Source organism: Pimephales promelas, chromosome 8 (assembly GCF_988280905.1).
Source record: "Pimephales promelas chromosome 8, fPimPro1.hap1.1, whole genome shotgun sequence".
In the NCBI taxonomy this organism is placed as follows: Eukaryota; Metazoa; Chordata; class Actinopteri; order Cypriniformes; family Leuciscidae; genus Pimephales; species Pimephales promelas.
In genome coordinates, this window is record NC_142776.1 from 10,586,904 (window position 1) to 10,610,749 (window position 23,846).

Sequence of the window (23,846 nt, forward strand, 5' to 3'; positions counted from 1 at the left end):
ACTGAAATACAGCACCAAAGATGAACAGTTTAAACACATGCACATGCCAGTATCTCCACAGGTTATAACCCTTTGATCAGTGACTCAGCATGAGACACATGTGTAAGCAGTAAACTGGTGCCTTATCAGTCATATACCAGACTTGTGTACATTCTCCACTTTAGACCAGTGATTTTTGTTGGTTTCATGTATTAGTGCAGAACTAAACCGTAGTGAAATAACATTATTACTACTAATGCAATATTAAGCTTCTTTAATCATGAAAGGCTCCAGCTTCACTGATTGTCGCAGCTGTCATACATGAATGATTTCTAAAGCACTAAATCTTGCAAATACACTCTACCAAAGAGAAGAAAGAAATACAGTCACGGCAATCTGCGTTTTTCTTCTTTGGCTCGATTCCTACACTGGGGGAGCTATATTTTGAGCTTTAATGTTCAGTTTCTGGTTTCGTTAAATACCGCTCTGTAAAAACAGGCTACTATTCACTGCTATTAGATGGATTTGAGGTTCTGTCAGGAGAAGACAGAGTGCCTGTCCTAGATCAAGCATGAGCGTGGCAGAATCTGACAGATGTTCCTTTCCTCCTCAGCTGTGTCAGGACCCCACAGGCCTCCCTATGGAACCATAAGGAACTAGATTCTTTCAGAGCCAGGAAAGAGATCAACTCTGTGAACTCACATATAATATTGCAAGTTTGTTGTTATAGTCCTACACATTTTTTCAGGTCTTAGGCGTACTGTCCAGGTGAAATAGCCTACTTGGGTGGAGCATTGTCAGGGTTCTAGGAGTGCATGTCTACTTTAGACATTTTTGAAAACATTTAATATAGTCTAACAGTTATTGATTCTTTCTTTTTTATTGCAGATGATGGCCATCCCATTACTGAAGATGTAGCACAGGTACTACCACATACTGTATACCAGCTGCAGTTCAAGATGAGATACCCAAGAGCTAGTATGTACTTGCAAACACAATGATTGTGTTTGTTGTGATTGGAGGAGTTTTGACGAGTTGTATTTTGACTAGAAACGTACAGTTGACTAGAATCACGCAGCGGAGGAATGGAAAGTTGACAAGCCATGAAAAAGTATTGACTTAAGAAACACTTAAAGGGTTAGTTCACCCAAAAATGAAAATTCTGTCAGTATTTACTAACCCTCATGTTGTTCCAACCACGTAAGACCTTCGTTCATCTTCGGAACACAAATTAAGATATTTAAGATATTAAGATCGCTCCTGCATACAGTCCATAGGCTTCTTGAGGGACTGGCTCTTGCTGTCCCCGAAAAGTCATTAAAGACATCGTTAAAATAGTCCAAGTGACTACAGGAGCTCAATCTTAAGTTTATCAAACGACGAGAACACTTTTGTGCGCAAAAAAACAACAAAAATAACGACTTTATTTCAACTATTCACTTCCTTCTCCATGAGCCTGTAAGTCAGTTAACGTAGTGTGATTGCGTAGAGCTACGTCACACGTAGGCTCACTATTGGCCGACGCTGGTCATGTGTGTGTGATGCGTGTGACGTACAATAACAGAAGCTTACGCTATTAAACTAGTAACCTGACTCGCGCAGAGGGAGAAATAAACGAATAGTTGAAATAAAGTCGTTATTTTTGTTGTTTTTTTGCGCACAAAAGTGTTCTCGTCATTTGATAAACTTAAGATTGAGCCCCTGCAGTCACTTGGACTATTTTAACGATGTCTTTAATGACTTTTCGAGGACAGCAAGAGCCAGTCCCTCAAGAAGCCTATGGACTGTATGCAGGAGCGATCTTAATATCTTAAATATCTTAATTTGTGTTCCGAAGATGAACGAAGGTCTTACGTGGTTGGAACAACATGAGGGTGAGTAAATACTGACAGAATTTTCATTTTTGGGTGAACTAACCCTTTAAGGTAAAACTTTTTTTTTTTTTTTTTTTTTACATTTGTAGGCATTATCAATCCCAATGCCTAATTGTTTCAAGTCATTTTCTCGTCAGGTATTTTTTGTTAACTCGCAAGACAGTAAGGAGAAAATGACAATTTGATGGAAAATTGTAATATATTTTGTATTACTGTCGTGGGATTCATATTATAACTATTATTATGTAGTAGTGTAATGTAGACAGACACAACTCTCAAAGTGCACAAGATTGATTCATTTAACATCAAAATGCAAAAAATATTATTACAGGGCTGCATGTTTTTTTGGATGGTGACAGTTAAATAAACCATGTTTTTCTAGGGCTGGGACGGTTAGCGCATTACTGCAATAACCGTGATCACGTTACGCCTACTGCGGGTCTGAGCTTGTCACCGCCATCACCGCAAAAAAAAAAAAAAAAAAAAAAAACACACATTGGCCTGCATATATGTGCAGTGTCGTGTCTAATGACATGGCTTCATTGATTCTAATTACATGGATTATGTCTAATGAAATTGTGTCTTACATGGATTCAAGGTTTTCTAAACAAAACTTATCAAATGATGGAGCGAATTCGACCTTTCGCGAGTTAGGGAGCGCAATGTTCCATGCCACATAATAACATTCCATTTGTATTAGAGATGCGCGGATGGGCTATTATTTCACCAGCAACCGCATCACAAAACTTATAATCCGTCCGCTATCCATCTGCAACAACAATTTTTGACCAATTTTCAAAACCGTCATCCGCTGATTGTTTTACATGCAAGGGTGATGCAAGGCGCAGCTGCCACGAGGAAAGCTCTTGGCTGTTCTAGAAAAGAGACTGATCCAGTGCAGGAATTACTTTTAAAGGCTAAAGTAGTAGCTATGTTGTATCCCCAGAATATCAGCAGTAAACTCCGTCTCCGATAGGTGCAGAGGGACAAAAATAAGCCTAAATAAAACACACATCAGCAAACCTGACCTTACCTGACTAGGCTGTAATTTTATCATTTCTTTTTTGAATTCTGTTTCAAAGTAGACATTTCAGGCTTTCTATTTATGCATCATATCTGTGAGGCAAGTAGCCTATACGATGAGTTTCGGTTCATTTATGAGACGAGCTCCAGTTCCAGTATTTAACATGATTTTCCACTATACCGTGGGGGTTTCTTGCTTTTCATTAAAAAAAAATCTATATGTTTTTCTCAAAATTCCGTTCCTGAAAATCAGAAATTTTGTTACCGACAAACAATGAAAGAAAAAAAAACAGATTTGGAAAGGGCTTGAAACCAACTTCCCTACGGTATCTGGTAAAAAAATTTAAATGTAAAATAGGCTGTAATAAGTAAAATTTAACCATGTGACGAGTTTTCCCAGATCACATTACACGCACACACACATATACATCAGCAGATTCCCTCATTAAACGACTCCCTCATTAAACCATGATTCAAAATAATAATACAACAACTCTTTTTTTCCCCCAAATAGGCAACAATTTTCTTACACAGCATCAATATTTATCTGGCAAAAGTAGAATCAGGATCAGTAGTGTGTGAACATTAAATTTCTCCATTGATTCTGTAAACATTAATTTGGTTATTAAATGATTTGTGCTCGAGCCCTGATTCTACATCTGACTCATTGCAGCTTAAAATGTGTTGCTTTGTGAAGTAAAATGTCTATTATAAAGATTGATCTATATAAAGTGTGATAAAGAGTGATCATTATAAAGAGTGATAAGCTAATGTATTAATTTAAGGCAGAACAAACAGCTAATTTAAGTAATGAATACATGCATGTTTGTTAATAGAGGATTAGATTAGGACTCTGACTATTATGGTATAGCCTAATGGAAATGCAGATACTTATGCTTAAATTTTTAATACATGTTTTTCAACATGTGACATTTTATATTTTTGCCCTTCAGTTGAGTTTAAAATAAAATGGACACAACGAAATGACAATGTGGGGTTTTTTATTAGTCGTTAGAAAATTAGTCGTTAGTGGCACTAATCATAATCCAACCACATAGTATTCAGAAGAGTTTAATCTTCATAGATTAAGGAATAATGATTCAACTACTTGCACTTACAAATAGAGTCTGTACTTGGCATAAAATATAGACTGTGCTTGGGATAGTGTCGTTGTTTGTGCATATATATTTGCATGTGCAAATCTCTTCCAACCATCACTGAGATCCAAGGAGGGAGAGAGGTCAAATTGATTCAAATTGCTGCAGTGGAATGCCTAAATATCTGAGATCAAACTCATGCTTTGGCAGGCCCATGTGAATTAACTTCACCTCACAATCCGCTCTAGGGCAGACCAGCTCAGAATAGACTCTCTTTCAATTAGACAATCCAATAACAAAATCACCTAGCCTTAATATATTCCTGATCTATTGTATGGAACTTCTAGCATGGAAACATTTATTAAATTTAATATGCATTAATATGCATTTAATATGCATTTAATATGCCTAAAATGCAGAAATGAATTATAGGCAGATGTGGTTCTGTCCCAGCAAATTTTAACTTACACTCTGGGTGTCTTTGGAACCATGAGCACACATAGTAATAGCCTCCAAAGCAAACAAGCCTGCACCTCTCAGCCATATTTAACATATGTGGCTCAGAGCAAGAGTGCAAAATGAACTTTGCATAGGGACTGATGGAACAAATAACAAGAGCGTTCCTCCTCCTCCACAGATTTGCGGAGGGGTTAATTTGAATATCAAGTATGCTGACTCACAATTCACCCAGATCACAAATGTATGTGTGTGTGTGTGTGTGGGGGGGGGGGGGGGAATATGTTTTTTATCTTACTAAAAAACACATTTTTTAGTAAGATAAAATGTATTTTTAAAAAATAACCATTATGTCATTTACCTAATTATTGCTTTTTAGAATTAATTTTAGAAGATAAATATTTTTTTTTTTTTTTCACCAGTTAATAAATTGATGTTGATGAGTATTATGGCAGTACAGAAATGCATTAATTGACCACACGTTTTACAGCATTTTACAGAGCCTGGATCGTAGTATAGTGTAGCATGCTAGTTTAACATGGTAGTCTGCTGGATGGAACTAAGCACTCAGAAATGCCCTGCAAGATGGAAAATTTTGGTTGGCACAAAAAGTTGTTGGCTTATTTGTGGCATTACCTGATTTGCATGTTGGTTATTACATTTACATTTATTCATTTAGCTGATGCTTTTATCCAAAGCGACTTACAATTGCTTTAGAGGTTGCACGCCTCTGGAGCAACTAGGGGTTAAGTGTCTTGCTCAGGGACACATTGGTGTCTCACAGTGCATTCGAACCCGGGTCTCTCACACCAAAGGGTCTTATCCACTGCATTATTATGTTGGGGTGGTGATGGCGCAGGTGACGGAAGGAGTATTATGTTGGTTAATTAGGTACTGAAACAACACAGAGTGTGCAAATAAACAAAGATTAAGCAATTATGTGATACAGATAAACTGGTTTAACGGTGATTCTGAGCAAATGTAAAGCACAGTAATAGGGAATCAGTTGTTTTTATTTTCTAGGTGACAGTGCAGGAGATTAGACGGCCATGGAGAGTAGCTCCAGACTAATCTGCTTTTAGAGCGTAATGCATGGCCATAACACATCACTTCCTGTCTGCTCCTCACCTCGGTCTACCCAGCAACTTAATCGCAAGCTTACTGCAACCCCCCAAACATGCACACTCGCAATGGCCTAAAACATCAGCTTTGCCTTACACTGCACCACAGAGAGCAGAATATGCTGATATATGACCCTGCATGACTAACAGAATAACTGCCTCTGCATTCCTGGCACTTTACACTGGAAACTGTCATCAGTGGTCCTGAAAGGGGATACATTTTAGTTGTCTGAGAAGTTGAATGAAAGTGGCCAAAATGATGCACAGTATTGAAGCTCCTAGAGGGGCGATTAACACAGGATGTGGTGGAGAGGCTTAAAGAATGCAGGTCAGTGGGTGGTGGCAGGCCAATCTGTTCCTGCAGTGGGGCAGGGGCTAAATACACTTCTACTACTAGGTCAGCTAAATTATATTCACCTCATGAACCAAAAACCACACCTTTCCCTCCACAAACCAACCGTCTATGCACACCTTGGCAATACAATTGTCATTGGTTAGTCATTTTCTTATGGGCAGGAAGCAATGCTTGACATTATTGGTGATTCAATGTTTCTGTAAAAACAAACAATAACCCTAATAAAATACTACTACTATTACTAATTCTACGATATAAAAGGTCTGATATGTAGCCTGGTTAAAACCAGACCATTTTCAGTTTTAACTGAGTTATGGTATGGCAAAGCGTCATTGACAAATCATTTCCAGAGGGGCGTCACCAACGGACGTCGCGGGTAGACCTAAAAGACCTATCAGAGCGATGAAGGAGATGACGTATGCAGAGCGGCGGCCGGTGGAGATACATCTGCGAGTGTTGTTCTTTGCTCGGTTTTTAACAAAAAGGAAACGTTCAAATCGCTTAAAACAGTCGCGATAGCTGATTCGAATGAGTGATGTTCGACGGTGGCATCCATCTTTGTAATGTAGGCTACAAAATCTGCTTCAAAATCCCAGCGCTGTTGTCATCAAACCCAGCCCCAACGTTTCTGATTGGTACCGCGATTTCGATGGATTGGAAATGGGCTTGAATGAGTTCTTTGCCAGACTAACTTTCAGAGCAAATCTAAATTTGCCAGAAGTTGTCTGGGTTTTCCCAGGCTATCTGATATGCTGCTGGACTCGTGAATAATGTTGTCAGCATTCGTTCAAAACATGATGAGCGCTAGCCAATAAGATTGCTGCTTGCGCATTATTCCCGCCACTTGAAACACTGCATTATTCAGTGTGTTGACGTGAGGCTTGTTCAACTTCATACAGCGCTGTCAGCAAACACCGATTGGCGGCTGACTTGAAGCAGTGCGTGCCGATTAGATATGCTGATTTTTATATATCAGTAAAAGCAATTTTCATATAGTCGCAATGTTATATTGTGTCATGTTCATCAAAATAAAACTGATAAAAAAACGTAGACCCCACTACATTAGTATTTAAATACATTAGGCTTAAAGGGTTAGTTCACCCAAAAATGAAAATTATGTCACCAATGACTCGCACGTAAGACCTTTGTTCATCTTCGGAACAGTTTAGATTTAGTCCGATAGCTTTCTGTCCATCCATTGAAAATGTATGTACTATATACCGTCCTTATCCAGATTACACGTCAGCAGCATCTTACGTCATCAGCATCACTGAACTCAGATTGACAACAGAACCGGAAGAGAATACAATGCTGAATAAAGTCGTTGTTTTTGTTATTTTTGGACCAAAATATATTTTCGATGCTTCAAAATATTCTAGCTAACCCACTGATGTCACATGGACTTCTTTGATGATATCTTTAATTCCTTTCTGGACAAGGACAGTATACCGTACATACATTTTCAATGAGGGACAGAATCTAAAATATCTTAAACTGTGTTCCGAAGATGAACAGAGGTCTTGTGGGTTTGGAACAACATGAGCATAATGACATAATTTTCATTTTTGGGTGAACTAACCCTTTATGTTGAACTTCATTCTTGTACAAACATACGTTGTATTTAGCAGTAGCACAGTCAGGCCCTTTTTACACGAGAATGCTCGTGGGTGAAAACATAAAAATATTTTATCGGATGTGCCTTTCGTTTACACGTCAAACGTTTTTGGGGCTTAAAAACGCAAAAAAGTGAAACCACCCTCCAGAGTGGAAATCTTAAAAATGCTCCACCGCCGCGTTCCCATGTAAAGGGTAAAAACGCAAAAGTCTGCTTGACTGTGACGGTTTTACGCAGGCGTGCGCACTTGGTGTTGTTCGGTGGCAGTGCTTCACATTACCAACTAGCCGCCTGGAGTGCAATGTTGAATTTCACACACTTATGCGTCACCACATGCAAGCGGGATTTCCCACCCAAAACGCTCCTCTAAATGCAGAATAAAAAGTGATAACGCGACGCCACTTTTGCGTTTTCTCTTCAGAATCGTTTTCGTGTAAACATAGCCTTAGATAACAGTAATGGCTAACATATTCATAGCAAAAGCCAAACAACTTTCAATTTTGATTTTATGGTGACTTTAAAGGCTGAGAAATTCTGACCAAATTATGACAATTTTTTATTTGACTTTTTGACATGAAAAAAAAAAAAGAATATCATGTAGTAGTGCATTGGAATGTGGTATATAAGACTCTCTTGCTTTCTCTCTCTTTGCTTGTGTGTGAGAGAAACGTCTCGGGTTATGACTATAACCCTTGTTCCCTGAGAAGGGAACGAGACACTGCGTCGATAAAATCGACTCTTTGGGGACGCTCCCTAAGCGTGCGCCTCTGAAGTATGAATGAAACTAATCCAATCCTGATTGGTGTTGCGTCGTGACGTAACATGTGACGGCATACCCGGAAGTATAAAAGTGACGCTGTCACAACACACACTAGCCTCGCGATGAAGCAAGACGCTCAAGGGTCTGAAAAGGGGGCGTGGCAACACGACGCAGTGTCTCGTTCCCTTCTCAGGGAACAAGGGTTATAGTCATAACCCGAGACGTTCCCTATCGAGGGAACTCAACACTGCGTCGATAAAATCGACTCTTTGGGGAACGAGTACCCACTAGGCCACGCACCGAACAGACCCGCCCCAGAGTGAAACTGATTAGGCACTCAGCAAGGGCCGAGTACGTGTGCACCGGGCGTACTGGGAAGGCTGAGACTGTAAAACCTGATGAAAGTATGCGGGGTAGCCCAGCCGGCTGCCTCACAAATCTCCTGCAGAGGTACTCCCGACAGAAGGGCCCTAGAGGAAGCCATGCCTCTAGTCGAGTGAGCCCTTAAGGCCAAAGGTGAAGGAACCCCACGCACCTTGTAAGCCTCAGTAATAGCCTGGACAATCCAGTTACTTATAGTTTGTTTGGTCGCCGGGAGCCCCCTCTTAGGTGACCCAAAGCATACTAACAACTGGTCAGATCTTCTCCAAGAAGCAGACTTTTCCAAGTATACACTCAAAGCTCTGACGGGCCAGAGCAAGTGAAGCCTCTCTTCTCCCGCCGACACATGAGGTGGAGGATGGAATGCCTGAAGGACTACAGAGCGAGCCGTACTCGAAGGAACTTTAGGCACGTAGCCCGGACTCGGGTGCAAAAAGGCCTTTACTTTGCCAGGGGCAAACTCCAAGCAAGCTGGCGTTACCGCCAGGGCCTGGAGATCTCCCACCCTCTTAAGAGAGGTAATCGCTAAGAGAAAGACCATTTTCAGCGTTAAGTCCTTAGGCGAAGCCGACTCTAAAGGTTCGAAGGGAGCGAGGGACAACCCTTCCCGAACTATTGCCAGATCCCAGGCAGGCACCCTGGACCTGATCGCCGGCCTCATCCTCCAAGCACCACGGAGAAACCTAATGACCAATTGGTGCCTCCCCAGAGGTCCACCATCTACTGGCGCGTGGAAAGCCGAAACGGCAGCCACGTACACCTTAAGAGTGGACGGGGAGAGACCCGCAGAGAAACGATCCTGAAGGAATTCCAGAACTGAAGCCACCGGGCAGTTTACTGGATCCAACCTTCGTTCTCCACACCAAGTGTGAAACACCTTCCACTTGAGGCCATATAATCTCCTGGTAGATGGGGCCCTAGAGCTAAGTATGGTTTCAACCACCTCAGCTGATAAGCCAGCATTTAGGTACTGAACCCCCTCAGAGGCCAGACCCACAGCTTCCACAACTCTGGGCGAGGGTGGAAGATTGTGCCCTCCGCCTGAGACAATAGATCCCTCCTCAGAGGAATCGGCCATGGCGGAGCTATGAGGAGTGATATTATATCCGAGAACCATACTCGTGTCGGCCATCTCGGGGCAACCAGAAGTAGACTGATGCCCTCTTGACGGACCCTCTCCAGGACCCCTGGGAGCAGAGCGATCGGGGGGAAAGCATACAGGCGAAGCCTCGGCCAAGCCTGTACCATGGCATCCAACCCCAGCGGGGCTGGATGTGAGAGGGAGAACCAAAGTGGACAGTGGGACGTCTCTCGAGACGCAAACAGATCCACTTCCATCGGTCCGAACCTCTCCCATATCGACTTCACCACATCCGGATGAAGTCTCCATTCCCCGGGCCTCAGCCCCTGCCTCGACAGGATGTCTGCTCCCCGATTCTGAACCCCTGGGATATACATTGCCCTTATTGACAATATCTTTCCCTGGGACCAAAGGATAATCTGATGCGCCAGTTTGCACAGAGGGCGCGATCTGAGTCCCCCCTGTCGGTTCAGATAGGCCACCACTGACGTATTGTCCGTCCGTATAAGGACGTGGCGACCCTCGATGTCTGGGAGGAAGCTCCTCAAAGCCTTGAATACCGCCATCATCTCCAGGCAATTTATATGCCAAGTGCGATGATGGTCCTGCCACAGACCCCTGGTAAAGCGGCCGTCCATGACCGCGCCCCAGCCCGTAAGGGAGGCGTCTGTCGAAACGGTTTCCCGGCGACATGACACCCCCAACACTGGCCCTTGGGATAGGAACCAAGGCTTCTTCCATATTTGCAGAGACTGAAGGCACTTGCGCGTTACTCTGATCATACGGAACGGATTTCCTTTGGGTGAGAACCCCTTGGTCTTCAACCACCACTGGAGGGGCCTCATGTGAAGGAGGCCCAGAGGAATAATGTTGGATGCCGCTGCCATGAGGCCCAGCATCCTTTGAAAGTGTTTCACAGTGACGGCCTGACCTAGCCTCACCCTGGACACCATCGCCAGAATTGACTCGATACGTGCGGGAGACATACGTGCCTGCATTGTAATCGAGTTCCACACGACTCCCAAAAAGGTCGTGCCCTGGGACGGTTCTAGCACACTCTTCTTCAAATTGAGTCTTAACCCCAATTTTTGAATATGGCCAAGAACGACATCTCGATGCCGAACTGCCATCTCCCGAGACTGGGCCAAAATAAGCCAGTCGTCGAGATAATTCAATACGCGAATCCCCTGAAGTCTCAGTGGAGCAAGGGCCACGTCCATACACTTGGTAAATGTGCGGGGAGAGAGTGCTAGGCCGAACGGAAGAACCCGATATTGGTATGCTTCGCCCCCGAAAGCGAACCTCAGGTACCTCCTGTGACAAGGAAGGATGGAGATGTGAAAATAGGCGTCTTTCAGATCTATCGTGACAAACCAGTCCTCGGATCTGATTTGACTCACGATTGTTGGAATGGTCAACATTCTGAATTTGAACTTTCTCAGAGACCGGTTCAACACCCTGAGATCCAAAATTGGCCTTAACCCCCCATCCTTCTTTGGAACTATAAAGTACCGGCTGTAAAACCCGGACTCCCTGTCTACCGGAAGAACACGTTCTATGGCTCCTTTCGACAGCAGAGTCTGTACTTCTTGTTCCAGCACCTGAGCCTGCTCTGGGACCACCGCAGTGAGCACCACCCCAGAGAACTTGGGGGGGCGGTGCACGAACTGCAGTCTGTACCCAACTCGTATTATCTGCAGGACCCATGGAGATATGTTGGGAAGATGATACCATCCCTATACAAAATCTGCTAAGGGTACCAGCCTCTCGAGGCTGGCCTCTGGTGTCTTTTCGCTGGAAATTGATGCGGCCCGAAGCGCTGTTAACGGCGGACCTGCATCTTTTCCTAGAGGGCCCCGTTGTGAGAACAACCTCGGTTGTCTCACTGCGGAGGGGGCAGCCCTCTGAAGTCCTTCCTTGGCTTGGACCTCTTTTCCGAAGTCCTCTTAGCCTGAATGACGTCCCTCAGGTCGCCCCTCTGGCTGGAGGACTTCGGTTTTTGGGAGCGTTTCCTCTGTTGCCAAGACCCCGGAGGGGGGGCTCTAGAGGAAACGCTCTCCTTCTGCTCTGCCCTGTGGGAGGAGCTGGCTGATGGCTGGGGCTGATTGCTTTGCCCCCCCCTACTAGATTTGGCCTTCGCTTTCCGGGGGAGGTACTGCTGGAACGCCGCAGATTGTTTTCTCGACTCCTGAAACCTGTCGACAACCGAATTAACGGCGTCGCCGAACAGGCCAGAAGCCGAAAGCGGCGCATCCAGCAGGAAGGACCTATCCTTTTCTTTAATACCGGATAAGTTCAGCCACAGATGCCTCTCCGTGGCCACCATGGCCGCCATAGAGCGGCCAATAGCGCTGGCCGCTTCCCTAGTGGCCCGGAGAGACAAATCTGCGGCCTTCCTCAACTCCGCGACATCTTCAGGAGTAGGCCCCTCCCCCTCATCCAAATCTTTCAGGAGGTCGGCCTGGTATGCCTGCAAAATCGCCATTGAGTGCAGACACGAACCAGCCCGACCCGCCGCCATGTAAGCCCTGCCCACCAATGCAGATGTCTCTCTGCAGGGCTTACTAGGCAACACCGGGGTCTTTAGGGAAGACGCCGATTCGGGAGAGAGATAGCTCGCTAAAGCCTCCTCCACCTTCGGCATCTTCCCATATCCCATATCTCGAGCCCCCATAACATTGCTGTAATCTATTACATTGGGACTCGAAATACGGGACGAATGCGGTCTTTCCCACGTTCTCGAGATCTCTTTATGGAGATCAGGGAAAAACGGCAGACCCCGGCGGTGAGGCTGTGACCTGCGCTGCAGGTAACGCTCGTCCATTTTACTGGTGACTTGCGTTTCCTGCTCATGTTGTGGCCAGCTGATGTTTAGTCTGGCCACAGCGCGTGTCACAACCTCCACCAGCTCCTCATAACCCAGGCCGCGTGATGGCGTGCTGAGATCACGGTCGTCCGCATCGATGCTGAGCACGTCCCCTTCCTCAGAAGTAGACAGCTCAAGCACCGGGACCTGATCGCGGGTAGGAGAAACCGCAGCGCGGGCTCCCACACCACTCTCAGAGGCTGCGGGATCAGCCGATGGCGAGCGAGAAAATGCCTCAGCATTCTCACTCTCCTCCGCCAGATCCCGCTGCGAACCCCAGGATCTCAGTCGCCGCATCGCATCGACATATGCGGGACCGGAACCCTGGGGAACGCGAGCCTGACCGTGCTCGTCAAAGCACGCCAGCCGGGAGCGCAGCACTCTAATAGGCAAAGCCTCACACATTTCACAAGCAGCCCCCTCGAGAGCTGCCCGTGCGTGCTGCACTCCCAAACAATACACACAGAGAGAGTGTGCGTCCCCACCCGTGTATGTAACGAGGACAGGGATGCACACACCTCTTGAATTGTTCACTGGCCATATTTTCTTTCAATAATAAGACAAACAACACCAAATAAGACAGACAGTTTCAACATAAAGCGCTTGCTGAAGAGCGAAAGCTAGTGTGTGTTGTGACAGCGTCACTTTTATACTTCCGGGTATGCCGTCACATGTTACGTCACGACGCAACACCAATCAGGATTGGATTAGTTTCATTCATACTTCAGAGGCGCACGCTTAGGGAGCGTCCCCAAAGAGTCGATTTTATCGACGCAGTGTTGAGTTCCCTCGATAGGGAACACAAAGCATTCGCAGCCAAGCCAATACACCGTGAATAGGTAATGCTAAACTTTTGTGGTCTACTTCAAAATCAACACATTGGTGACGTTATTTTGCATAAACTGTCCAGTAAAGTTCCCTATCGAGGGAACTCAACACTGCGTCGATAAAATCGACTCTTTGGGGACGCTCCCTAAGCGTGCGCCTCTGAAGTATGAATGAAACTAATCCAATCCTGATTGGTGTTGCGTCGTGACGTAACATGTGACGGCATACCCGGAAGTATAAAAGTGACGCTGTCACAACACACACTAGCTTTCGCTCTTCAGCAAGCGCTTTATGTTGAAACTGTTTGTCTTATTTGGTGTTGTTTGTCTTATTATTGAAAAGAATGGCCAGTGAGCAGTTCAAGAAGTGTGTGCATCCCTGCCCTCGTTACATCACGGGTGGGGACGCACACTCTCTTTGTGTGAATTGTTTGGGAGTGCAGCACGCACGGGCAGCTCTCGAGGGGGCTGCTTGTGAAATGTGTGAGGCTATGCCTATTAGAGTGCTGCGCTCCCGGCTGGCGTGCTTTGACGAGCACGGTCAGGCTCGCGTTCCCCAGGGTTCCGGTCCCGCATTTGTCGAGGCGATGCGGCGACTGAGATCCTGGGGTTCGCAGCGGGATCTGGCGGAGGAGAGTGAGAATGCTGAGGCATTTTCTCGCTCTCCATCGGCTGATCCCGCGGCCTCTGAGAGTGGTGTGGGAGCCCGCGCTGCGGTTTCTCCTGCCCGCGATCAGGTCCCGATGCTTGAGCTGTCTGCTTCTGAGGAAGTGGACGTGCTCAGCATTGATGCGGACGACCGTGATCTCAGCGCGCCATCACGCGGCCTGAATTATGAGGAGCTGGTGGAGGTTGTGACGCGCGCTGTGGCCAGATTAAACATCAGCTGGCCACAACATGAGCAGGAAACGCAAGTCACAAGTAAAATGGACGAGCGTTACCTGCAGCGCAGGTCACAGCCTCACCGCCGGGGTCTGCCGTTTTTCCCCGATCTCCATAAAGAGATCGCGAGATCGTGGGAAAGACCGCATTCGTCCCGTATTTCGAGTCCCAGTATAATAGATTACAGCAATGTTGTGGGGGCTCGAGATATGGGATATGGGAAGATGCCGAAGGTGGAGGAGGCTTTAGCGAGCTATCTCTCTCCCGAATCGGCGTCTTCCCTAAAGACCCCGGTGTTGCCTAGTAAGCCCTGCAGGGAAACATCTGCATTAGTGGGCAGGGCTTACATGGCGGCGGGTCGGGCTGGTTCATGTCTGCACTCGATGGCGATTTTGCAGGCATACCAGGCCGACCTCCTGAAAGATTTGGATGAGGGGGAGGGGCCTACTCCTGAGGACATCGCGGAGTTGAGGAAGGCCGCAGATTTGTCTCTCCGGGCCACTAGGGAAGCAGCCAGCGCTATTGGCCGCTCTATGGCGGCCATGGTGGCCACGGAGAGGCATCTGTGGCTGAACTTATCTGGAATTAAAGAAAAGGATAGGTCCTTCCTGCTGGATGCGCCGCTTTCGGCTTCTGGCCTGTTCGGCGACGCCGTTAATTCGGTTGTCGACAGGTTTCAGGAGTCGAGGAAACAATCTGCGGCGTTCCAGCAGTACCTCCCCCGGAAAGCGAAGGCCAAATCTAGTAGGGTGGGGCAAAGCGATCAGCCCCAGCCATCAGCCAGCTCCTCCCATAGGGCAGAGCAGAAGGAGAGCGTTTCCTCTAGAGCCCCCCCTCCGGGGTCTTGGCAACAGAGGAAACGCTCCCAAAAACCGAAGTCCTCCGGCCAGAGGGGCGACCTGAGGGACGTCATTCAGGCTAGGAGGACTTCGGAAAAGAGGTCCTAGCCACGGCAGGACTTCAGAGGGCTGCCCCCTCCGCAGTGAGACAACCGAGGTTGTTCTCGCAGCGGGGCCCTCTAGGAAAAGATGCAGGTCCGCCGTTAACAGCGTTTCGGGCCGCATCAATTTCCAGCGAAAAGACGATTTTAAAACATCGGTTATGGTCGCAGGGACCGAATCGACTACAGCCTGCCAATATTCAGCTTCAGGTAGTCGAAGAGAATACCCTGAAGACACCAGAGGCCAGCCTCGAGAGGCTGGTACCCTTAGTAGATTTTGTAGAGGGATGGTATCATCTTCCCAACATATCTCCATGGGTCCTGCAGATAATACGAGTTGGGTACAGACTGCAGTTCGCGCACTGCCCCCCCAAGTTTTCTGGGGTGGTGCTCACTGCGGTGGTCCCAGAGCAGGCTCAGGTGCTGGAACAAGAAGTACAGACTCTGCTGTCGAAAGGAGCCATAGAACGTGTTCTTCCGGTAGACAGGGAGTCCGGGTTTTACAGCCGGTACTTTATAGTTCCAAAGAAGGATGGGGGGTTAAGGCCAATTTTGGATCTCAGGGTGTTGAACCGGTCTCTGAGAAGGTTCAAATTCAGAATGCTGACCATTCCAACAATCGTGAATCAAATCAGGTCCGAGGACTGGTTTGTCACGATAGATCTGAAAGACGCCTATTTTCACATCTCCATCCTTCCATGTCACAGGAGGTACCTGAGGTTCGCTTTCGGGGGCGAAGCATACCAATATCGGGTTCTTCCGTTCGGCCTAGCACTCTCTCCCCGCACATTTACCAAGTGTATGGACGTGGCCCTTGCTCCATTGAGACTTCAGGGGATTCGGGTATTGAATTATCTCGACGACTGGCTTATTCTGGCCCAGTCTCGGGAGATGGCAGTTCGGCATCGAGATGTCGTTCTTGGCCATATTCAAAAATTGGGGTTAAGACTCAATTTGAAGAAGAGTGTGCTAGTACCGTCCCAGGGCACGACCTTTTTGGGAGTCGTGTGGAACTCGGTTACAATGCAGGCACGTATGTCTCCCGCACGTATCGAGTCAATTCTGGCGATGGTATCCAGGGTGAAGCTAGGCCAGGCCGTCACTGTGAAACACTTTCAAAGGATGCTGGGCCTCATGGCAGCGGCATCCAACATTATTCCTCTGGGCCTCCTTCACATGAGGCCCCTCCAGTGGTGGTTGAAGACCAAGGGGTTCTCACCCAAAGGGAATCCGTTCCGTATGATCAGAGTAACGCGCAAGTGCCTTCAGTCTCTGCAAATATGGAAGAAGCCTTGGTTCCTATCCCAAGGGCCAGTGTTGGGGGTGTCATGTCGCCGGGAAACCGTTTCGACAGACGCCTCCCTTACTGGCTGGGGCGCGGTCATGGACGGCCGCTTTGCCAGGGGTCTGTGGCAGGACCATCATCGCACTTGGCACATAAATTGCCTGGAAATGATGGCTGTGTTCAGGGCTTTGAGGAGCTTCCTCCCAGACCTCAAGGGTCGCCACGTCCTAATACGGACGGACAATACGTCAGTGGTGGCCTATCTGAACCGACAAGGGGGACTCAGATCGCGCCCTCTGTGCAGACTGGCGCATCAGATTATCCTTTGGTCCCAGGGGAAGATATTGTCAATAAGGACAATGTATATCCCAGGGGTTCAGAATCGGGGAGCAGACATCCTGTCGAGGCAGGGGCTGAGGCCCGGGGAATGGAGACTTCATCCGGAGGTGGTGAAGTCGATATGGGAGAGGTTCGGACCGATGGAAGTGGATCTGTTTGCGTCTCGAGAGACGTCCCACTGTCCACTTTGGTTCTCCCTCTCACATCCAGCCCCGCTGGGGTTGGATGCCATGGTACAGGCTTGGCCGAAGCTTCGCCTGTATGCTTTTCCCCCGATCGCTCTGCTCCCAGGGGTCCTGGAGAGGGTCCGTCAAGAGGGCATCAGTCTACTTCTGGTTGCTCCGAGATGGCCGACACGAGTATGGTTCTCGGATATAATATCACTCCTCATAGCTCCGCCGTGGCCGATTCCTCTGAGGAGGGATCTATTGTCTCAGGCGGAGGGCACAATCTTCCACCCTCGCCCAGAGTTGTGGAAGCTGTGGGTCTGGCCTCTGAGGGGGTTCAGTACCTGAATGCTGGCTTATCAGCTGAGGTGGTTGAAACCATACTTAGCTCTAGGGCCCCATCTACCAGGAGATTATATGGCCTCAAGTGGAAGGTGTTTCACACTTGGTGTGGAGAACGAAGGTTGGATCCAGTAAACTGCCCAGTGGCTTCAGTTCTGGAATTCCTTCAGGATCGTTTCTCTGCGGGTCTCTCCCCGTCCACTCTTAAGGTGTACGTGGCTGCCGTTTCGGCTTTCCACGCGCCAGTAGATGGTGGACCTCTGGGGAGGCACCAATTGGTCATTAGGTTTCTCCGTGGTGCTTGGAGGATGAGGCCGGCGACCAGGTCCAGGGTTCCTGCCTGGGACCTGGCGATAGTTCTGGAAGGGTTGTCCCTCGCTCCCTTCGAACCTTTAGAGTCGGCTTCGCCTAAGGACTTAACGCTAAAAATGGTCTTTCTCTTAGCGATTACCTCTCTTAAGAGGGTGGGAGATCTCCAGGCCCTGGCGGTAACGCCAGCTTGCTTGGAGTTTGCCCCTGGCAAAGTAAAGGCCTTTTTGCACCCGAGTCCGGGCTACGTGCCTAAAGTTCCTTCGAGTACGGCTCGCTCTGTAGTCCTTCAGGCATTCCATCCTCCACCTCATGTGTCGGCAGAAGAAGAGAGGCTTCACTTGCTCTGCCCCGTCAGAGCTTTGAGTGTATACCTGGAAAAGTCTGCTTCTTGGAGAAGATCTGACCAGTTGTTAGTATGCTTTGGGTCACCTAAGAGGGGGCTCCCGGCGACCAAACAAACTATAAGTAACTGGATTGTCCAGGCTATTACTGAGGCTTACAAGGTGCGCGGGGTTCCTTCACCTTTGGCCTTGAGGGCTCACTCGACTAGAGGCATGGCTTCCTCTAGGGCCCTTCTGTCGGGAGTACCTCTGCAGGAGATTTGTGAGGCAGCCGGCTGGGCTACCCCGCATACTTTCATCAGGTTTTATAGTCTCAACCTTCCCAGTACGCCCGGTGCACACGTACTCGGCCCTTGCTGAGGGCCTAATCAGTTTCACTCTGGGGCGGGTCTGTTCGGTGCGTGGCCTAGTGGGTACTCATTCCCCAAAGAGTCGATTTTATCGACGCAGTGTTGAGTTCCCTCGATAGGGAACGTCTCGGGTTATGACTATAACCCTTGTTCCCTGAGAAGGGAACGAGACACTGCGTCGTGTTGCCACGCCCCTTTTTTAGACCCTTGAGCGTCTTGCTTCATCGCGAGGCTAGTGTGTGTTGTGACAGCGTCACTTTTATACTTCCGGGTATGCCGTCACATGTTACGTCACGACGCAACACCAATCAGGATTGGATTAGTTTCATTCATACTTCAGAGGCGCACGCTTAGGGAGCGTCCCCAAAGAGTCGATTTTATCGACGCAGTGTCTCGTTCCCTTCTCAGGGAACAAGGGTTATAGTCATAACCCGAGACGTTTTGCTGGAGCCTGCATTAGTGCTTCTGCAAAGTGGGCGGTCACGAAATCCCTAAAATATCCAATGGGATGTTCTATTGTCTCACAGGCACACGAGCCATGGCAGGTCTGCAACACCATAAGTACATATCAAGAGTGCCATTTGGAACAAAGCCTAAGACGTACAGCCTTAAAGGCTTTCTGCTTCCTGTCTCAGCAGTTGGAAAATACAAGGTCAGTAAGTGGAAAAAGAGTCGAATGTGAATGGAATCCAAAGTTCCAATAGACTCCACATGCTGTGACTGAGGTATATGTTAAATTTGGATCATGAGATGTGATTCCTACTTCTGTGCAACTAACACACAGAAAAGATATTTCACTTGGAAAGAGGTTCAGATTGCATTCACTTAATTCTCATTTCTCTCCATTCTGCTGGATCCATAATATGAGTACCAACAAGAAACATCAGAATTCATTTATTGGGGCTCATAATTAAAAAAAATCATAATAATAATGTAAAGATTTTTGGAGAATGTCAATAAAAACGATATTGACATTGAGATAATTGTACAGTACATTTCCAGAAAAAAAAGGTTTGTTTCTGCATTGGCTGTTTTGTTTAATTGAGGCATCAGCTATCATTGCAGTCAACTTTTATGGGTGGACCCCTATCCCCAGGGCCCAATAAAGGACTATGTTCATACTGTCAGTCCAAATCTGACTATTTGTGTATCAATTGGAATCAAATTTATTGACTGTCCTCACTGTGTATTGCAACTGTTCAGACTGTGTGTTCTTTGCTGTGCTTTTAGTTTCTGGAATATCTGCATTGGTTTTTTATGACATTGCATTGGTAGGCATACTCCAAAAACAACAACAACAACAGCAACATGGAGGGATTTGCAATACAGATGCAGTCTTATCTACAACATGACGGTATGTACAGCATCACATGGGATTACTACCTCTTCTGATGCAACAGCAGATTGTAGGAGGCTGGTATACACAGGTTTATTGTCATCTACGACGTATCCATTATTTCTGCTGACCAGAACTTTGCAACAACGCAACCTTGTTTCTACAGTGACTTTCAGCACATTTCCTAAAACAACATCTAACATATTAACGCATTTCATGATTTTTTGCCATTCACACATTTTAAATATTATCAGATTCCAATTCCAATTTGGATTGACAGTCTGAACATGGCAATGCCTCCGACCCTAGTTCATACCATTTTTACTGCCTGTAATGTGATGAGCAGACCAAACCATCACTGTACAATAAACAACAAGTGAGCATTTTAAGCTCAGAAACATGCTGAGAAGAATCTATTAGGACAATATAACAAGCATTGTTTAGGCTAAATAAAAACATTGCATCAGCTATAAAATGGGTGGGAAAGACTTTATAAGACGTTCACATGGCCATCATGGCAAGAACTAACTAGCGCCACATTGAAACAAAGTCTACACCCCAATCCAAGCGCATCTGCGAACAGAGGAAAGAAAAGTGATCAAGTATCTACAGAGTTTTGCTGTTCTCTAATGCCTAGTGTATAAAAACAGCTCAGATGGCAGACATGTTGATTATACTTATCACAGATTAACCTTGTAAGTGCTACATAGCTGTCTGAGTGGCACAGTGTGATAATGACTCCATATCAGACTGAACACCTAATTCATGCCTAAAAAGATCTGCCTAACACTGCACACATTACATGGTTCAAGTGACACAATTCTGATTTTTTCATCCTGTGTGGCACAAATCGGCTATGACCCATTAATGTGTTAGTAGATTGTGTGAACTGGATCAAATGAATCACTGAAAAGATCAGGCTAAGTGTATAGTTATTCAATCATTTTAGTTCCAGAAAGCATTTGTTCATGAATTGGACAGGGAGGGTGGATAACGTTTTCAGTGTGACAACTTATATTTCTGCCTGATAAAAGTCACAAATCATATGCACATTAACGATACTTTTATGGTACATTTTTGTTGATCCTGTTAGCAACATTTGTCATTTATTTTCATTATATTGAAAACAGCAGCTAGTTAAAAAAAAACAACCTTTGTGTTGAACAGAAGAAGGAAAGTCATAGGGGTTTGGAATGGCATGGAGATGTGAAAATAATTAAAGTAATAACAATTCCTATAACTTCCACAAAATTTCCCCTGCCTTGGGCAATGGCTGATTGTGCACTTTCAATGAGAAAGAGGACCAAAAAGAAAGGAAAATATTTGCGGATGTAGACTTTATTCTACTCTACAGGGACTGATTCATCCTGTTAGAGGGACATTTAAAAGAGGGTGGGTACTGAGTTTTACAAGAACAAAAGGACCAGAGGGCAAATGATGCAAAGCATCATTACTTTTTCCATCTCTAACTGGAGCTAACTTTCATAGACTAAATATCCCTGATACATTTCCATAGCCTACAACAACGAAAGATTGTGAATTGTTCCTAAGGGCACCAGCTAAGCATCAAGGAAAGGTTAAGGTCAATTAGAAGAAAGAAGAGTGATGGGGAAAATTGTAAATATGAGTGGATTCTTCAGTGAGGAAATGCTTTCCAGATGTGGTCACTTGATCCAAAAGGTCACAGAGGATTTTAGGTGAACCTGAAAACCTGAATATTTTTGTAAAGATCTAAGTGGCACTAAAGTATGTTTTATTAACAAAGTTCGAGAGGAGCATGTTCAAATGATCTATCCAATCAGCATGAGAGACCTAGTGTATGAATACGTAGCTGACTCACCTATGTTCCTAGACATTTTTTTTTCTGCATCCCCCCACAACCCTGTGTCCTCACACTCGCCTGGTTACTATCCTAATGAGAGATACGGGGGCACTCTGGGTTCGGGACACATTCCGAGCTCGGTGCCCTCCCCCAGACAGCATGCTAAAATACGCATAGCCTACTCTTTTACTCTGTCTAATTATTTGTCATCTACAAATGATTAGATAGAGTAAAAGAGTATGCATATTTTGAACTCATACAAATAACTAACTTTTAATATGAAAGATATTTTGAAACATTAGGAATGACTTAATTATAAAAACTGTTTAAGGCTAGTAATAGGCTAATGCTTGATGAGTATAAGTTAAATAGCAAGCCTGCACCATTAAGTTTCTGCATTTATAACAAACATTTTCCTTTCAGAAAAGAAATAAACCTAGCTGCTTGTGTCTGCTTTTCATTACAAACTGAAAGCCAAACGACAGAAGGACAATGCAGGATCAAAGTATTTAAGTAATACGCGCGATTTGAGCTCGGTGTGTTTTAAAATATATCCCTAAGGTTATTTGGGCCATTTAATGGGTGTGATGTGCCGCATCAGAGTAGTTTCTGACGTCAGCAGTCTGGGACCTTCTCTCAGCATTTTCGTTTGATCTTCGCTTCATGACGTCACGCAGCTGTGCAAGTATCCATGAAGATGCTGTTGTTGCTCAAATGCATTAGCGCTATTTGTATATAGGAGAAATTGTCTACCTATTAACTGAAGACGTGGAATCATGTAGGTCATGCTAGCTAGCATCAATGCCTCGATTCAGACTGCGACGAATAATGTATGTTTGTCATTCACAAGACCCTAATAATTGGGAGGGGAGGGGTGCGATGTTTCCCATTCACATTATGAAAGGACAAGCGAAGCGTCATCGTATGCGTGCTCATTTTTCCGTACTGCATGCGGAAAAAAGGGGGACAGAGCAAAGCACAACCGACAAAACCCTTTCATAATTCAGCAAGGTCGTTGGGGATTCCACTTAAGACTAAAATTGAAGAACTCCAGCACTTGTAAAAGGACGACATTTTGCGCAGAGCTACAGTACCACGTGAAATGCAGTTCATCTGTCTTACCTCTCGAGCTATTTGACTGAGCGCATCATCCTCCGCCGATAGTTTCTCCCGGTTGGGAATTCTTTTCCTCCCCGTAACTTGAGTTGCCATTTTAAATTCCCTTATACTCTGGCACAAACCTCGACAAAAATGACTTCGCCAAACTGAAGTGCTGTTCAGTTGTGTGCAGATCAAAGATCACAATTCAAAGAGTCATAGTCGTAAGTGAACAACATTAATAAATGGCTATAATGTAACCACAAGCGAAAAAAATGTAGGGCACTAAGATGCATCCTCCCTTTGATGACCCATCGTCTCCATAAACCGCATAAATATATGGCGGGAGCCTGTTGCACATTCAAACGACACATCGATGTGTCAAAACATCACGGATAGGACGGAAGATGACAGTTTGCTGATACGCCATGAACACGATAGACCATCTAGGCTACACTCCTGTGAATAATCGGTCATCCCTTATAGCCTATAGTTCCTACGTTCGTTCGGTGCAACGTCAAACCAAACGAATGAAGAATAAAGTTGTCGGTCCAGAGCTGCATTTGTTTCTAGGGCAAAGCGAACCCGGATGAAGAGCGGCCCTATAAGGATGAGAATATAAAGCAGCCCATGGATGGCACACACACGGTGTGATTTCAGGCTGTGCTCTGCTGGACGCAGCGCGAAATGTAGGCGGGGCATGTGGGCGGGACCTGACCTTTGCGTTTTAATTATTTCAGTCTTCTTTCATTTAGCATCAGTTCGCAAAATATTTTCAGAATATTATTGTTGAATATGATTCACTAGATATTCACTCTATCTATCTATCTATCTATCTATCTATCTATCTATCTATCTATCTATCTATCTATCTATCTATCTATCTATCTATCTATCTATCTATCTATCTTGTCCAATAATACTGTAGCCTATTTTTTTTTTGGTTTTTTTTTTGTCAGATCACTAGGCTAGTAAAAGTGTAACTGTGAATCATATGCAGTCTCTTTCAATCAATAACTCATGTAGGCTACAGTAGTGTGTAAACTTTTGAAATGGATATATGGCATATAAGAAGTGCTTTGTACATTTCAATACAGTAACTGTCATCCAAACTGTTGCCATAATTTACATCAGGTAATAGCCTAACAGAGTGCAGTGTTTTATTGACAACATGACAAAGCATTTTGACTCTTTTGT

The 23,846-nt window shown here is 45.7% G+C and overlaps 1 protein-coding gene across 23 annotated transcripts in view; it reads right to left on the bottom strand.

Annotated features, from left to right (window-relative positions):
- Positions 1-23,316, bottom strand: part of lrrfip1b (leucine rich repeat (in FLII) interacting protein 1b) — a 63,593-nt gene extending 40,277 nt beyond the window's left edge. For 12 of the 23 annotated variants that reach the window (XM_089133921.1, XM_089133912.1, XM_089133910.1 and 9 more), the window contains exon 1: positions 22,674-23,314. In XM_089133921.1, the coding sequence (XP_088990047.1) occupies positions 22,674-22,763 (90 nt within the window). In that variant the 5' untranslated portion in view covers positions 22,764-23,314. Of the gene's footprint in view, positions 1-22,673 lie in introns of all 23 variants that reach the window. The other 11 variants (XM_089133904.1, XM_089133902.1, XM_089133900.1 and 8 more) reach the window with 2 other exon arrangements.
- Between the last annotated feature and the right edge of the window lie 530 nt (positions 23,317-23,846).